At 47.3% G+C, this 16810-nt stretch overlaps 1 protein-coding gene across 1 annotated transcript in view; it reads left to right on the forward strand.

Annotated features, from left to right (window-relative positions):
- Positions 1 to 16810, forward strand: part of CTNNBL1 (catenin beta like 1) — a 46414-nt gene that overhangs the window by 13185 nt on the left and 16419 nt on the right. The window contains exons 5-11 of the mRNA XM_062008771.1: positions 612 to 709; positions 2944 to 3037; positions 3931 to 4022; positions 6002 to 6074; positions 6356 to 6414; positions 7072 to 7220; positions 11836 to 12017. Coding sequence (XP_061864755.1) covers positions 612 to 709; positions 2944 to 3037; positions 3931 to 4022; positions 6002 to 6074; positions 6356 to 6414; positions 7072 to 7220; positions 11836 to 12017 — 747 coding nt within the window. The remainder of the gene's footprint in view (positions 1 to 611; positions 710 to 2943; positions 3038 to 3930; positions 4023 to 6001; positions 6075 to 6355; positions 6415 to 7071; positions 7221 to 11835; positions 12018 to 16810) is intronic.

Below are 16810 nucleotides of genomic sequence, written 5' to 3' on the forward strand. Positions count from 1 at the left end.
TACAGGAGAGCTGTGTAACAGGCAGGGGAACCGTGTGTTATGCAGCCCAGAGTTAATGAGTGAAAATTGGGCTGGCAGAAGCTGCGCGGCTCCCGCAAGGGCCGCGGCTGGAGGAGTGTGCTGCCCTAATTGGGCTGGGCAGAGGGGCTGATGGCTCCTGCTCCTGCAGCAGCCTTGTTAGGTGTGCTGTGTTGGGTTAGCAGCGGTATTGCTGGGAGCTGAACAGCCAAATCAGATTGTTGTAACTCATTTCTCCTTGCTGAGATTCGGTCTTGCTGACACAAGATGGTGCCCAGCTCCACCAACTCCAGCAGCATTGTTTGGCAAAATGAGTCAGTATCATCAAGAAGCAGTGAAATTGCCTGACACAGGAAGCACACAAACACATTTGTTCTTACCATTCCTAATTGTTAGGACTCCCTGACTTTGGTGCTTATTAGGACTGTCTGCTGAAGTAGTCTCTGCCCTTGGCTCTGCTGTTCCTGTGCCCCACTGCTGTGCTGCATTACCAGTTGGTTTGGATCGTGTCACCAGCACACTGGCCTAAGGGCAAACTGCTTTTGATATTAAATGTGTCCACCTCCATGTTGGTTGTCCTTAACACCTAGCACATGTTTCCATAGCTGTGGTAGATTTGCTTCAAGAACTGACTGATATAGATACTCTCCATGAGAGTGAAGAAGGAGCTGAAGTCCTCATAGATGCTCTAGTAAGTAGTAAACTCCAGATTGTTCTGGTGTCTGACAATGGCTGCTTTACACAGCACAGCAGATGTGTGTGGTGATCTGTGGTTGTCCTCCCCACCATGAAGCTGGCCAGCTGAGGAGCCTGTTCTGCACCTGAATGGCTGTATTGAGGACCACAGTGGGTGGTTCTGGGTGGAATGACAGAGTTTGGGGAGCAAATTCTTTGTGCATCTTGTTAGACCGCTGCTGGTTTTGGAAGGAGTGTGCTCATGCTGTAAAATTTGTGTAGGCTGGGAGATTGTTTGTGTGCAGGGAGAAGAAGCAATATTTGTGGCTTGGACTGTAACAAGAAGTGCTTGATTTGCATTTTTTTCCATCTTGTGGGAACGAGTTCACCTGTGAAAAACAAGTTTGTGGCAGGGCTCAGATTGTTATCTGAGGGTCAGCAGGGCCATTGTGACCTTTCAGTCTCACCCTCTGCAGAGGAGCCCAGGTGTCTCCTCCTCAGTAACTCTCCTTTCAGCCTGCACAGCTGTGCTTGAACTGGAGTGTCTGTTGTTGGAATCAGGGTACACCTGTACCTTGGAAGCTTTTATGTAACAGAGCTAATGCATTTTAGGGGTAGGGGAGGGTTTAGAGGTAATGATCCTTTCTGTCAGAAACTAACCAACCCCAGAAAATTGTCTATGTGCAGCAGACGATGCATTGCTGTGTCTTAAGTGCTCCCTGCCTGGTTAACAATCTTGGGTGCCTCTTGACTTCCCTGGTGCTGGACTTGCTCTTTTGCTGGTGTTTGCACTTGATCCCTCCCGCTCCTGAGCTGTGGGAGGAGGATGCCAAAACAACCAGAAGCCTCCAGAGAAGCGATGCCCAGCAAAACTGGAGATTCCCACATCTGCCCCACCCTTGGGCAGCTTCCACTAGGGAACTGCTGTGTTTGTGAATCCCTGTGGCTCTGTTGTGTTCTGTAACTATTATATTGAAATTGAAAGACAGAGAGATGCTTTGTTTGGCTGCTCTGTTTTCTCCTACAATCGTTCTTGTCCAGTCACTATCATGTTACCTTCTGAAGGTTAATCACAGTGGCCCAGAGCTGAGTCCCTCCAGCTGGCCTCGAGGCTGTTCTTAATTACTCTGCCTCTGTGGAAGGATTGCTGAATGAATGAAAAGGTAGAGAGGAACTGCCAGAGAAGATGTTTTCTATAAAATGTGTGCAGAGGTAGTAAATCAAGCAAAGTTCTTCTCTGTTTTCCTTGTCACCAGCCCACTGATAATAGCCAAGTTTTAGAGGTTTTATTGTCTTCTTTGAAAGAAACAGGTCAGGCGTATCTTGGGAGAAATGTTGAGGTGTCTGCTTTTTAGATTGCTCTTTGTTAAAAGAAAGTAGGTATAGTGCTGCAGGGTACCTGGAAGATTGCTGCACTACCTTCCACAACAGCTGATGCTTGTATTTCTTCCACACTTTTGCTGGGCCCAAAGCTCGTTAACAATGTTTGAATGGGAAATGATCTCTTGTTTAGCTTTTCCAAGCTCATGTCTGTAATGGAAAGTTTGCCAAAGTCAAGCTGACCTCTGTCCAATTGCAGCTTTAAAAACATAGTTCTTGTGTTTGCCTCTGGATTGGGAAGCTCCACCTGCAGCAGTGGGTTCCTGCTCCTGCTGGTGCTTGTTCTGGGTTTCCTTGACCTGCTGAAGCCAGCTGGGTGCATTTGTCTTGCTGAGATGTAAATGCAAGGCCTCAGCTGGATGATTGGCCAGTTTTGGGATTCAAATCTCTGTGTGTGAGCATTGTTCCTTCAGCTTTTTGTACTTATGGAGGTGGCAGCTGTAGCATAAGCGTAGGCAGACCTGAACAGTTGTCAGTGGGGCTGCTGCAGAGCTGACAGTTATCCCATCCGTGGTGGCTTGTGGTGCTTCACACTTCAGAGTTCTGAGGGATTATAAATCAATCAGGCTGGTTCAGGAAATAAGACTGTGACAAGGGGCATGTTTTCCTCCAGATGTTTTCCTGTTTAACCTGCAACACAAAAGTTGTTTAATTAATTAGACAAACATAGTGACGGATTTACTTGGTGATTCCTTTGCTTCCTCTGAGGTTTTAGAGCAAGATCATTAATGTCTCCTGATTATGTCTGTCAGGATGTTTCAGTAGGGCTTATTGATTTTTATTATTTATCAACCCTCTCGTTCTTCCTCCATCTTCCTTTTTTCAGACTTCTTGCTTATCTTTTCCTTTCCTGTGCCCCTGGTGATTTAGGTGGACGGACAGGTTGTGGCCTTGTTAGTCCAGAATTTGGAGCGCCTGGATGAAAGTGTGAAGGAGGAAGCTGATGGTGTCCACAACACACTGGGTAAGTGGCTGTTGCACAGCCTCTCACTTCTTCCTGTGTTTTGTGCAAGGGTATGAGTGGGTTATCCCTCCCATTCGTTTCCTTCCTACCTCCTTTCCCCTCAAACTGCCAGCACTGCAGTAGAGGACCTAGTGCAGCCTTTGTTCCAGCACGGCTTTAAGCCACAGTGAAGCCTCATCCCTTGAGCCATTGTTTGTGGTGTGAGTCCTGGTGAGGTGTCTCCTCCCAAAGTGCTTATTGTAGAGAGGTGCTCACCCATGGCTGACCATGCACTGCTCCAGGAGGAGTGCTCCACTGCCCATGTATTTACCTTGTGCTCACCTGAGAGCTCTGTTTGCTCCATTGTGAGAGCTGTTTGGGTCTTACAATATATTTAACTTCCAGGCCACAAAACATTTGCATTTTGTAGAAATATGCCATTACCTCTCTGGGCCCCAGTCCTTGTGCAGCACAGTAACTGCTTTGGGGTGTGTTGCTGTTACTAGCAGTTAGACTGTCATCCACTCCTTTCAGTCATCCAAGATCATAATATCCCGAGGACTGGAAGAATGAGAAAGACAGGAAACATGCATTTGGGCATTTTTACTGCTGCTGCTGTTGCTTTAGTGCAGTGAGAATCTCTTGTGGAGTAACTGTGGAGGTATCTGAGGTGCCTTCCAGCAGGAGCTGGTGTCACATTGAGGATGGACTGTGTGGGCAGCATAGAAACCGAGGGGCTGTTGGTACACCTGAGCTTTAGTATCACTCAGTAAAAAGCTGGTTTGGCAAGTAAGGTGTAACTTTGAGAAGAACATTGCAGCTCTAGGAAGGACCTGGCAGAGCAGTGTTGGTGCAAGCCTGAGCTGAACTGCAGGCAGGGAAACACGTCTGTTTTCTGCATCTTTTCTTCTCAGCAATCATTGAGAACATGGCAGAGTTCCGGCCAGAGATGTGCACAGAGGCGGCGCAGCAGGGCCTCATGCAGTGGTTGCTCAAGAGGCTGAAGGTGAGCTTGTTTTCCTGTTGTCATTTGGGAGTTATCACAGTAAAAGCTGACAGGCCACTGGTCTGTAAGCTCGCCTGCTTGGGACAACATTGAAGAAACAATCACAGAAATACTCTGTGTCAGCTTTCTAAGTGTGCAGGTACACACTCATGTGCACCTCATACACTTGCTAGCAGAAGTGGCCTATGATTTCTCACTACAGGTAGTAACGTAAATATTCCTTTTGCTTAAAACTAAAGAGTGAAGTTGGTGTTGTCCCAGGCAGGTGTGTGCTGCTGCCTGCCTTGGGAGTGCTCTGGCAGCTGAAAGGCTTGGAAAAGCAAAAAAATCACAACTTGCTTGGTGCCACAGAAAATGAATGTTCAAGGCATTCAAAACTTGATGCTGACTGTGTGTTTTCTTAGCCCTGGTGTGTGTAACCTTGGGATTGGGCACTGTGATCAGACAGTGCTTTTTCTCTCTTACTGCTGTTGTGGGGAGCTACATGTGAGCGAAACCCTTGAATCTCTCCTCCTGACAGATGTGGTTAGGTTTTACCCAGATGTTGAGATGCTGGTTTGAGTGGTGTGCTGCTGGAGAGTGTGTGTGGGATGAGGATTGTGTCTAGGCATTGGTAAGGACAGCTGGCATCCAGGACAGTATGATTTGCAGTTTTCTGGCTACATTTCGGGTTGCATTTGTATTCTGACTGTCAGAACTGCCTCGGAAAGCTTAGGTGGAGAGCTTAATAGCTCCTTTCTCCAAACATAAGCAGGGTTTGATGACGTTGTGTGCAGCCTCAAGAGAACAGTGTTGTTTCCTAACACTTGCCATGGGGCAGCAGCTGGTAGCCAGCAGAGCTGCACAGCTCTGAGCACCAGCCACCTTCCCCCTCGTGCAACTGATTGGAGATGCTTCATGGTTGCTATAAGTACTGTCATGTACAGAGCAGTTGGGGATCATCTGGAGTGAAAAGCTTTATCTAAAGTCAATACTTCGTGGCATTTGGAATCTTCCTGCTGTTCATGGCTTTGCCTTGTGTGGTGCCTGTGTGTGGTGACCTTCTCTTCGGTGCAGGTCGGGATAATGGGCCCTGTGTGGCCGGTGCACTCAGTCACGCTGCAGGGAGTCGGGCGTTGGGGAAGGCATTGTGGGTGACAAATGGCATGTTGTAAGCCTAGAAGTAATTGCTTAATTTTTATTTTTTTCCCAGTCAAAAGCAGTGGAACACAAATAGCTGCTAACAGATGAGTTTTAGAGTGGCTTTGCTGATTTTATGAGTTCCTTCAGCAAACCAATTTGCATTATTACCTGACCAGTGAACGTTTGGTCTGTTTCTGTAGATGAAGCAGCTTTGTCAGCAGGCAAAAGCATTGGAGCCAGTTCAGAATTCCACTTCAGGGAGGTGGTTTTCTTTCTTCAAATTCAGCATTTTGGTTCTGTTATGATTTTAACACCTATTTGAGTATGGAGGGAATGTATGAAATGAAAGTTATGTGACTGTGCAGGCTAAACCCACCTGGTGTTCTTCTGATTGTGACATTGTGACCCTCACAGGAGTCTCTGGCAGTTACTGTTTAATGTTACTGCCATGTATTACCTGAGATGTGGTTGCTGCTGACAGGTGCAGACTTTCAGAGTAGGGACAAGCCCCGCGCACTCACACAGTGTCATGAAAGATTTATCGCAGGAAAGAGTCTGTGTTGCAAACAGCTGGAGGCTGATCTTGGGGATTTTGAGCCCTTTTGACCAAACCTACTCATGTAGGGCAGTGTGAGGAGCCAAGCTGAATTTCTACGTGGGTGTGCATGAGCACACACCCCCCGAAGCAGAGGGAATCCCTGCTGCTGTCATGGAGGTGTGCTGCAAAAATGACTGCCCTTGGTATTTTGGCTGAAGTGTTGCTTCTGAGTTCTGTGATTTGATAAATGTGTTCTTCATACCAATGGAATGCAGAGACCTATGCCCTGATGAGGCTCCTGTTCCTTCTTCACCAACAGGCAAAGATGCCTTTTGATGCCAACAAGCTGTACTGCAGTGAGGTGCTGGCTATTTTGCTCCAGAATAACGATGGTGAGACATGCCTCTGGTATCGATATTCTGTTAGGGTAGGATCCAGGCTGCTTTCAGATCACAACAGCATCTTCTGCCTTCAGCTTCCCTTTGCTTGTGCTCTCTCTCCTGCTCATGTGCTCTCTCGCATACACATGCACCCTCTCTTTCTCTGCAGCTTTTGTACTCTGTCAAGCCATATTGATTTTGTTCGCTGATGTATCAGTGTTAGATGGCTGTAAAATCTGACAGTTAGCTTCATTTTCCTCTCTCTTTTCCCCCTTCCCCCCACCTCCGTCTAGACAACAGAGAATTGCTGGGGGAGCTGGATGGGATCGATGTGCTGCTTCAGCAGTTATCTGTGAGTAATTCACATACACCCTCTGTGCGTCAGGACACTGGCGGGCTGGTGTGGGGAGCTGGAAGTGATTCTGGGTGTAGCAGCCTGTAGATACTGAAGCACAACAGTGCTTTAAATTTAGTTGTGGCATGGTGCCCAGTAGCTTCCGTGCAAGTGTGTCATGGTAACTGAGGTTAGTCCCTGGTGTAAAGGTGTTAACATTTGTTACAGTTGCATGACAGGGCTGGAATTTGGCCCTCTTCAGCATTCTCCACCCCGAGTACTGGGCTGCATTGTTTGAGCCTAGGTTTGAGCTAGCTGAAGGTGTAATGTGTTCATAGCTCACTTTTGTTTCTTAGGTGGGACTGTCAGCAGGGCTCTCTGGTACACGCTGTGCCAAGGAGCTCTCTGGTAAGGAGCTTATCCACGTGCTTCTGACTTGGCCAGTGGGTGAATTTACCTTTGGAGGCCCTGTACTGTCTTTAAGTCATGGATTAGACTGCTGCAGGTTTGTTGGTCTGCAGTCAGGGCAGTACAAAGGGCAGCAGAGTTAGAAGAGCCAATGATGTGTGTGATTGCTGGCCGATGTGTATCGGACACTGAAGGCTGGTGATGTAACAACACTGGCCCAAACTGGGCCCTCCATATTGGGGTAACTTTGCTTTCTTTGTTGTGCAGGTGTTTAAACGACACAACCCTAGTACAACAGAAGAACAGGAAATGATGGAGAACCTGTTTGACTCCCTTTGCTCCTGCCTAATGCTCAGCTCCAATCGTGATCGCTTCCTGAAGGGCGAAGGTCTACAGCTGATGAATCTGATGCTTAGGTACCCAGAGGACTCTGTGCTTTGCTTGCCTGCTTTTGATGTGCCAGCACATTTTGGCTAGATATTTGCCTTTTTTCATTTACAGTGTTTCCATGTTAGCATGTTTGTTTGCCTTCTCTTTCTTTTTTCCCAGCATGTAAGTTGGACTTTCTCAGCCATATAAGCTCCACTCCTTGTCTTCAGCCTTGTTTCCTCAGAACTGGGGTTACTACAATAGCTACTGCAATGTAACAGTGGCAGACACCCAGATGAAAGGATGTTGTAGGTCAGGCCACTAATTCTCTAAGGATTTAAGAGATCCCCACAAGGGTAAGAGACAACCTTGGGGTGTCTCTAGGAAAAGCATTTTTCCTTCGTTCCCCAGTTCAAGCTTCATTGTGTTGGTACCCTTTGAGCTGGTGGATTCTTGTGGATGTTGATACAAACATGTCTTTTGTAAAATGGGCACAAGTATGTGTTTCTTCTTGTCACACTGTGAGTCTCAAGGGCTTCAGTGTTCTCTTAATTTCTACTTCCTAGTACTTAGGCTGGTCCTGAGTGGTGTCTTGTCCCTGGGGACTGGGCACAGTGGACTGTGCCTGGGCTGCCCTGGTTCCCTGGCTGCTGCAGATGCCAGGGGGTGATGTGTTCCTGCAGTGCATGGCTGGGCAATGTGCAGCAGCAGGGAACTGAATAAATAACCACTGTGGATTATTCAAATAGGAACACAGGCTTTTCTTGAGGCTAATTAAAGAAGAGCTCTAAAACTAAGAACGAGGGAAGCCTCCCTCTGCCTTGAGTACTAAGCTGCTAAGCTAGCCTTGCAGAACTAATTGCTTGGAGTTCTCATGCCATGTGGGTAGGGCTCAGTGTTTGGATTTTTAATAGCTTTTCCTCTGCTTTTGGACTCTACTGTTTACACTCCTATCTGTACCAGGATCCCAACTGGAAAATTGTGACAAGAGGAAGATTTCTCCCTGGCTGCATCCCCCCCCTTGCTGCCAGTTGTTGTGGAGGGTTTAGGAGCACATTTCTGTAGCTTTCAAACCAAGAGAGCAGAGTGTCTGAGAACTGACACTGCAAGGATTTGGGTTGTTTGCTTGTGGGTTTTTTACATATTTTAATATCCAGAAGTTACTAAATGTCTGTTAATCCTGTTAGCTGCCCTTGGACAGTACTGCTTTGGTACCTGCAGGCTGGCATTGTGAAAGGGGAGTGACCCTTGGTAGCTGTGATCTAGAGAGCTGCATGGGAATATTGCACTTCTGTGTCTTCTTGATACCTCCATGATAAACAGCAAATCACAGAACTGCCCTTTGGTTGTGATTGACCACCTTGCCCATAAGCGAGGCAGAAGATTTCTCTGTGCTGTCGGAGTCCTCTGAGGACTGGAGGGAGAGGTGTTATTTTTCCTTTTTACTTTGGAGGTGGTTAATCACTGCACCACAGCCTGTGCAGATGAAAGCACAAATAAGCAAAGGTGAGAGTTTATTGACATGATGTGAGATAGATAAGCTGTGTGAGAATAAAGATATCAGGCTTGAATCTCCATTACTGTCTTGGAGAATGTGGCATTCTGTATCTAGTGCTATGCAGTACATCTGGCCAGGTCATTCTGTTAGCAGTGATTGTGCACACACACCTTCAGAGAAGCACAACATCCTTCAGCTGAGCATTTAACACGCTCAGGAGATTGCTGCAGGCAGTAACGAAGACAGGACTGAGTTCTGTTATGATGAGCCTTAAGTTGTATGGCCAGCAGCAAAAGGTGGTGTATTGTGTGGACTTGTCTATGGGGAGGCAGTAGTAACACCCAGAAGTGAGCACAGCGTGGTTGCTCTGCTTCATGTGTGTGCCCATAGCAAGCTGTGTCCTGGGCTTTCTGTTGTTGTCTTGGACTTGCAGTTGGCCCCTGGGAGTGGAGCTTCAGCAAGTATGTGGGAGGAGAGCACAGGGGCTGGGAGAAGACCAAGCTGAGAAGGATGGAGCCCATGACAGCAGAAAGGAAGCAGGATGAGAGCACAGGTGTCTACAGTGGTATGATCTGCATCCGCAGCGATGGAGGCTCGTTTATTTAATGGACTGTCTGCATTACAAACAAGGTGTTTGGTTGAGGTGGTAGCCATGAGTGCAAAGTTTATAAATGTCACCACTGAATTCAATTATTTTTTTGGAGGCATTTTTAGTGCACAGTCCCTCAGCCTTGCCTCAGTAACCTAAATGCAGTTTACCTTACAAAGCCAAAAGAGAGAAAAATGGGCTTGTAATGTCAGTCCCCTCACACATGCTGACAGGAAGCTTATTGCTTTTGCTGTAAAACTGTGTTAAGGTTTGGAGGAGTTGCAGCCACCTGGTTCCCAGGGGAGGTGTCAAGAAGATCCTCTGTTGCATAGGAAAAGTGATGTGTGGCTTTCCCAGTTATTAACTGAAGTGGTGTGTGTGTGTGCACATAGACAAATGCAGCAGAGGGAGCTTATGGAGGTGTGCATCATTTGGGCAACTGTGACTTTCCCTTCTGCAGCTATTCAGGGGCTGTTTTTGACCCTCAAAAAACCATTTTCTCCTGTACAGCAAAAGCAAGGTGAAAATGGACAACTCTGGCTCCTCAAAGCTTGACTATAGCTATGTCGGGGTCTGGTTTTATGATTATGTTTTCTTGTCCTGCTGTTCCTAATGACCCCATGAAAACTCAGACTGTCTCTTTACTAAATCTTCTGGTTAATTAAACAGAACCATTTTATGCAGCACTTCTCCAGCAAATCTACTGTCCTGCTTTTGCTGGTACTTTGGAAAGTAAGAGATTGGTGTTGCACTAACATGGAAAGTCCAAATAATGTTGGCATCTCTCTTCTTTTTCAAATAATAAAGGTACCAAAAGAGTTCTCTCAGGTATTAAAAGTAGGAAAACAATGGTTAATAAATAAAGTTGTAATTCAGAGTTCCCTGTGAAGACTGAGGTCACTCCCTGTTTGGTGGTACTCACGTCTGCTTGTCTTTGAATTAGTGCTCAGCTAAAAGTTACCTCCATAAGCACAGATGAGACTAAGATAAACTGCTTGCCCTCCAGCAGGATAAATATTTCAAATAAAATCAACTCTAGACAGTCCAGTCAAGCAGCTATTGATCTCTAAAAGCCTGAACTTAAACCCAATGAATATTCCAGAGATCAGCTCTGTGCAGCCTTCCTAAATGCTGATCAATATGCAATTACTTCCCCTGAAAACATTTCTTGCATTGTCTGGCCTAAGAAGTACTTTATTTTTAGCTCCCTGTAGAGGGGAGGTGGGGGTGCTGAGCCACCCTCCTGTGCTGGGGGAGGTAGGGCTGCGCTGGGCAAAGGGACTTTGTTCCAGGCTGGGTGTTAATATCTGAGTTTTGAGGCTGCATGTTGTTAGGGGTTCATGGAATTCAGTCTCTGAAGGGAAGGCATTTTCCACAGCTCTTTAGAGGTTGGGCTTTGAGAAGGCCTGGAGGAGAAGGCCACGCTGATGGCTGTGAGTCAGGGCTGGCTGCATGGGCACAGGCTGGTCCCACGCTGCAGGGCAGCACCTCCACCGGGGAAGGAGCAGGGGGCTGAACGACATCAGGAGTTTGATCTCCATAGGTCCTTACTCCATGTCCTCCGTGATAATATCTGAACACTGTGTGGTAATGCAGAGCAACTAGTGTGTGTCTGAGGAGAACTGTTCTCTCCTTGTCTCTCCAGGGGAAGAGCAAAGCTTGTTCCTGGGGGGATTTGTTTTCAGATGTGCATGTAGCTATGTATTTGTTGGAGAATACATTCTCTTAGAGAAGATAAAATCAGAGATTGCCATGCACTTGGGATGGAGAGAGGTGAGGCTTGTGACCATCCTGCCCCAGGGTGAATGTGCCTGGGGGATTGCTGGGAGCTCACATTAGCCCCTGCTGGCATTTGCCTGGCCTTTGGGTTTTATGGGCTGCATTAGCAACTGCTTTTTCAGTTCAGGCTTCACAGGGTGTTTCATGTTTTCCCTGGATCAATTGTAAATTCCTCTTTCCGGTTTGAAAGGTGCAGGGTGTTTTGGGGACCATTTTCAGACCATCAATGTGAGTTACCAGCAGCAGCATTCTGAATGTGTGTTAAATCAGAATAGCCCAGAATCTCTCTGCATCCTTCCAAACATGATTTCTGGGGATGAGGTTTTCTTCCTTACAGCTACCACAAGCTATGCTTACCAAACTTGCTCCTTTATTAAACTGAGTTATTGCTAGATCTAAATCCTGATCTTTTTGGTGTGACAGTACCTTGTGTACCCAGCCCTGTCTCCCCAGCTGTTTTGTGCTAGTGCTTGTAAGATGGGGAAGAAATAACTTGAAAGGAAACAATAAAGTAAAAGCACAACATAAAATAAAATAGAAAATAAAAATAAATAAAGGGCATTAAAAGAGAAATAACCAAGAGAGTTTTCTCATCCAGCTTTGGGAACAGCACCTCTCGAGGTAGTGTTTTGTCTCCTTGAGGAAAACGTTGCCTAGAGCTTCTGCTCAGACTCTTCAGGCTTCCATGTCACCTTTTCATGCTTCCATTTCACTCTTTCCATGCTGTCCCTTCAAAGCAGCGTGGTCCAAATCTCCTCATGTCCCTGCAGAGTTTAACTTGCCTTTCTTTTCACAGAGAGAAGAAGATTTCTCGCAGCAGTGCCCTGAAGGTGCTGGACCACGCCATGATTGGGCCGGAGGGCACAGACAACTGTCACAAGTTTGTTGACATTCTTGGGCTGAGAACCATCTTCCCTCTCTTCATGAAGTCACCCAAAAAGATAAAGAAGGTTGGAACAACTGAAAAAGAACATGAAGGTAGGTGTGCTTCCAGGTCCTCCTCACTGTCACAGAGGGGGGAGAGTGGAAGAGAAGTGTCTGAAGAGTCCCTGCAAGGAGGAGGGGATGGCACGTGAGGTTTTCCAGGGCTGCCCTGCAGGTCCCTGCCCCCGGGCCAGCTGCCCATGACACGCTTGCTCTGCATGTTTGGGTATTGGCAGCTCCTGCCGATTCCGTTTCATGTGCTGTTAATAAGTTATTTTACTCCTGTAGGGCCTGTTGTTTGAAGCTCTGACTCTTTGATGCAAAACTCTTTTGAGAAGAGTAATGAGGCAACTACAAATGTCACCTCAAAAGCAGTGTTTTCGTGGCTCTGAGCGGTGAAGTGTGGCTCGATGAACATCAGACACTGCAGAATAAACTGCATGCTTTTCAAGTTGCTTTTTCTCTTTTTTTTCCCCTTTACCCTTGTTTTTTTCCCCTCTCCCATGGAAAGCTCTGCTTTCACAGAATTCTGCTATGCAGTATTACTGCAGGACCTTATGCTGAGCTGAATCTAGGGTGAGCTCCTCCTGCTTCTGGTGACACCACCTTTTCCATTTGGTTGACAATTGACTATGTCTTGGAAGAAACTTTACTGCTGCTGATGCTTGATGTTTTGTGCCAGTTCATTGCTCATCTCTGATCTATAAAGGGTGGATATTGTCAAAAGCTGAAGAGGTGTGAGTGGTCTCAGGCTTGTGTAGTGCCGATCCTTAACTCTTGCAGCAAGCCAAAGGAAACAGCACCAAAATGGCAAACCCAAGTACCCTGCTCTAGTGCTGTCCTTGCAACTCAGGTGGAACCAGATGTCCTGCTGTTTTCCAACACAAAGGCAGGAAGGTGCTGCCTCCTGCAGCCTCACCAGCAGGAGCTGCAGGGCTCTCAGGGGCTGCTGGGGGGGGCTCCTGCTGCTCCTGACGCGGGTGGCAGAAGGGCTCGGGCAGCAGCTCACTCGCAGGCTGCCAGCTCTGCTGCACCTTCTGCCCTGCACTGTGTCACTTATCTCAGGTGGATAGGTGGTGGTGGGGAAGACATGCTGCTGTGTGTTCTGGGTTGGTGTCATAAAATTGTGAAGGGTGCAGTTGAGCTTAGATGATGGATTTAGGGGCTGTTTTAAAATCTCCATTTGCAGCATGGAACTAAGGTTGTTTAGTTCTTCATCCTGAGAGGAAGCTCGAGCTGGAGTGTGAGCATCTGAGTAGAGATCTGGGTCTGTGGCTCATGTCATTGCCTTAATTTTTCAGTTTCGGAAGAGTGACTTAATCTCTGTCTCATCTGCTTCGACTTGAGACTGCAGATGACCTCTGTGTGCAGTCTTGGCATCTGTGAGGATTAGGTAGCAGTCTGGGAAGCCCTAACAGGGTCAGTTCCTAACTAGTTCTGTGATAGGAAAAAAAGCAAATCTGCCCTCAGGAGAATGGAGTGAAGTGAGCAAACAGGCTTGGGATCATGCCTCCATCTCGTTAATATTCAGGAGAGGGGGAGGATGTTAAGATGAGTCTGGAAGTCAGCTTTATTATAATAAACTCTCCCTAAAAGGCTGTGGTAACAAGCCCAATTTTCTTTGGTTTGCATCACTGGGCAGGTGAGTTACTGAATTTCTGACGCTGGGAGTTAATTGAGCTGTTTAACAGAGTTCCCCTGGTGCCTGTCACAGCCGTTGTCCTGACACATGTATAAGCAGCACAGTCTATGTTTTCACTTTGCCCGATGCTGCAGCAGCAGTACAGTGATGGCTCTGTGCTCGGGGGCACTGCTGGCCCGTGGTGGGCTCTGGGCTGAGCAGGAGTGCTGCAAAGGCTCCGTGGTGCTGGGCCTGGCACGACTGCCACTCTGTGCTACTTTGCTCCAGGAACACAATTCCTTCTGCCTATCCCATTGTTTAAGTATCAGAAAGACTTGCTGATGTTTAGCCTTGTCATCTTCCCGCGTGAAAGCTTCACCCTGTGTTCGAACTGTTTAAAAAGAAATGTATGAAAAATGAATGAGGATGATCCTTTTCTGCTGGGAGAGCGTTTGTGTGTGTGTCAGAGCGTTTTTCTGTGAAGGATTAACTGGACTGGCTTTGTAGCAGAGGCATCAGCAGTTACTAAGAAGCAGTTCTGAGGCTGAGCCAACGCAGTCAGGGGCTGCCATGGAAGCTGTGGCAGGACAGACACTGATGGTTACCCTGTAAATGTGAAATTGTTAATGGGCTATTGGCCCTGGAGCCTCAAGACAAGGCCAGCCCTGTGGCTATTGGCCCTGGAGCCTCAAGACAAGGCCAGCCCTGTGGCTATTGGCCCTGGAGCCTCAAGACAAGGCCAGCCCTGTGGCTATTGACCCTGAAGCCTAGTGACAACACCAGCCCTGTTAAACTGCTTCAGTGGCTCGAGGGGGCTGTACCTGCCCTCAGCTGCTCACACACTCTTCCCACTGGGCATCCAGTGCTCCATCTTCAGAGCACAGGCTCTCTCAGATGTGTCTGGTGGTGGTGGGAAGATCCTCCCCTCGCCTTTACTTTGTAGCAGTGTTGCATTTTACAAAAGAGATGGTCTATAACGTGGAGTGCATTTGATTGCCTTGCAGGAGTGTTCTGAATGTGGCAAAGCAATAAATACCCTGGTGGGAACAAATCTCACCGTGCCTTGGCAAGCTTTTATTCAGTGCAGAAATTCATAATCAAGATTCAATTTGATACAAATGACTTTTCTGTGATGCATTTCTGTGTTTGCAGAGCCAGCACCACACTGCCCAGTGCCGGTGAGCTACGCTTTAAACACTACCAGTGTTCAAAATTGTTGTTCTCCAGGGAGCCTGTGAACAATCTAAATCCAAACTGTGCAGGTTTATGCTTCAGATACACTGTGTAATTAGGAAAAACAAAAGGGAAAATTTCTTAACCACCTTTATGCATGATCTGAGCCAGAGGATTGGGCTGGTGGCATCCAACCAACCCACTGCACAGGGTCTGCACAGGAGTGTCTTCTGCCTTTGTATAGATCATGGTGTACTACTGATGGTGTTAGCTTTGGGAGAAAAACCTCACTTGAAGCAATTTCCCTTTTTCTGAGGCAGTGAAACAAAACAGGAACATTTTGCAGTTGAAGACAGAAATGGCTTAGGGTTTTTTCATATGTCTGTAGGCTCAAACTACGTGTGGGTATCCAGGAGGGCTGGGCAGCCTTACAGAGCAGTGGCCCCTGCTTGCAGCATGTGGTGTGTCTTGGCTGTGGATGTGTTGGGGTGGTTGCTGCAGAGTGGCCTCAGTGGGGTCCCCCTGAGATGCTGCTTGGCACCATATGAGGCAGCTGGAGAGGCAGCCAAGGCACAGCTTGCAGGAGGTGGAGAACCAGAGACAAGTATTTCCACAGAAATGCAGGTGGTGCCACTGGATGCTCGGGGTTAGTTTCTGTGATTGACTGCTGACAGCCGACGTGTCTTCACTGCCCATCAGGGTGGAATGGCTCTTGGTACTGGACTTCCCACAGCAACAGTCAAATCAGAGCATTGGGTGCTAACTTAAAATTCTTGGGCAGTCTCAGTGAGCTGAAAATGGAGAAACCACCAATTCCTCCCAAGTTGGAGTCTGTGGTGAAGCGATGGTAACGTGCTTGGTAGGGTATCTGTCCTCCTGCTCTCTTAGGACAGTTATTTGCAAGCTAGTTTTGCTCACTTGGAGAGTCTAATGAACTATAGAAGGATGTTTGTCCAATTCATCTTCATTTACATGCCTTTTCTTCACTTAGATGTCAGTTGTACTTAGGAATGCTTAATTTGATAACCTGAGAATTAGTTCAGCCAATTTCCAAAGGAGAATTCCTATCACTCTGGGTTTTTGCCTCTTTGCTCTCTGACAATAAGGAACCTCTTTTGGAGATGCTCAGCTATACACTCCTTTAAAAAAACAACAGCCACAAACCCCTGTGTCAGTCAATATGCTCTTACTTCTTTGCTTATACCCAAAAGGCAGCATGGCCCTTGGAGTGAGCACCTGGTTCCAACTCCAACCATAGTTCCCTGGGTGTGGGGGAGTGAAAAGGCAGCAACAGAAAAATGTCCTGATAAAAGAGTTATCATTATTAACTGAACACCCTCTGCCAGCCAGCAGGAAGTGTTTTTCATTTGGTGGGCTTCTGAAGTGCATACCCAGGGAAGGCATCAGTCTCCTGAAACAGAACTTGATTATGCCGATTTGTTATTTTACCATCAGCCCTCCCGAATGTGACAGGAATCTGTTATTTGAATGAGCCATGATGCTGAGCACAGAGTTAAATTTATCTCAATTAAAGTTAGCATTCTCTGCTACAAGAAACAAACTTCCTCAGTCAAAGGAAATGATTCTGGTTTGTGTTCAGCGTGGTGGTGGGATTCCAGCTCGCAGGGGACTGTGTGTGGAGCTTTCTCAGCCTTTCCAGGCCCCACTTTACCCATCAGTAGAATCAGTATTTCCTATTCTTGTCAGTGTTTAAAGGCTTTTCTTGGCACAGTGCTGTGCTAGCAGAGCGTGTGCCTGGTCCCAGGGTGCTTTGGCAGCGTGGCCTCGCCGTGAGCATCCTCCCTGCTGGAGCTGGGAAGCTGCTGATCGTCAGCGTGTGCCAGGGGCTTCGTCCAGGTTCCCCAGCAAACAGCCCTGAAGCCTCAGAGCTCTGTGCATTGAAAGAGAAGTTTCTGAAAGATGTGCCTCTGGGTTTTTTTATTCTGGTACTTTCCTGCTCCTAATTAGAAACCACAATTTATCCCAAGAGTTCTTTACAAGACAGGAGGCTCCTAAACGTACTGCACTGGGTTCAGCAGAACACGCTGCCGGT

Source organism: Colius striatus, chromosome 16, assembly GCF_028858725.1.
Source record: "Colius striatus isolate bColStr4 chromosome 16, bColStr4.1.hap1, whole genome shotgun sequence".
Taxonomy (NCBI): domain Eukaryota; kingdom Metazoa; phylum Chordata; class Aves; order Coliiformes; family Coliidae; genus Colius; species Colius striatus.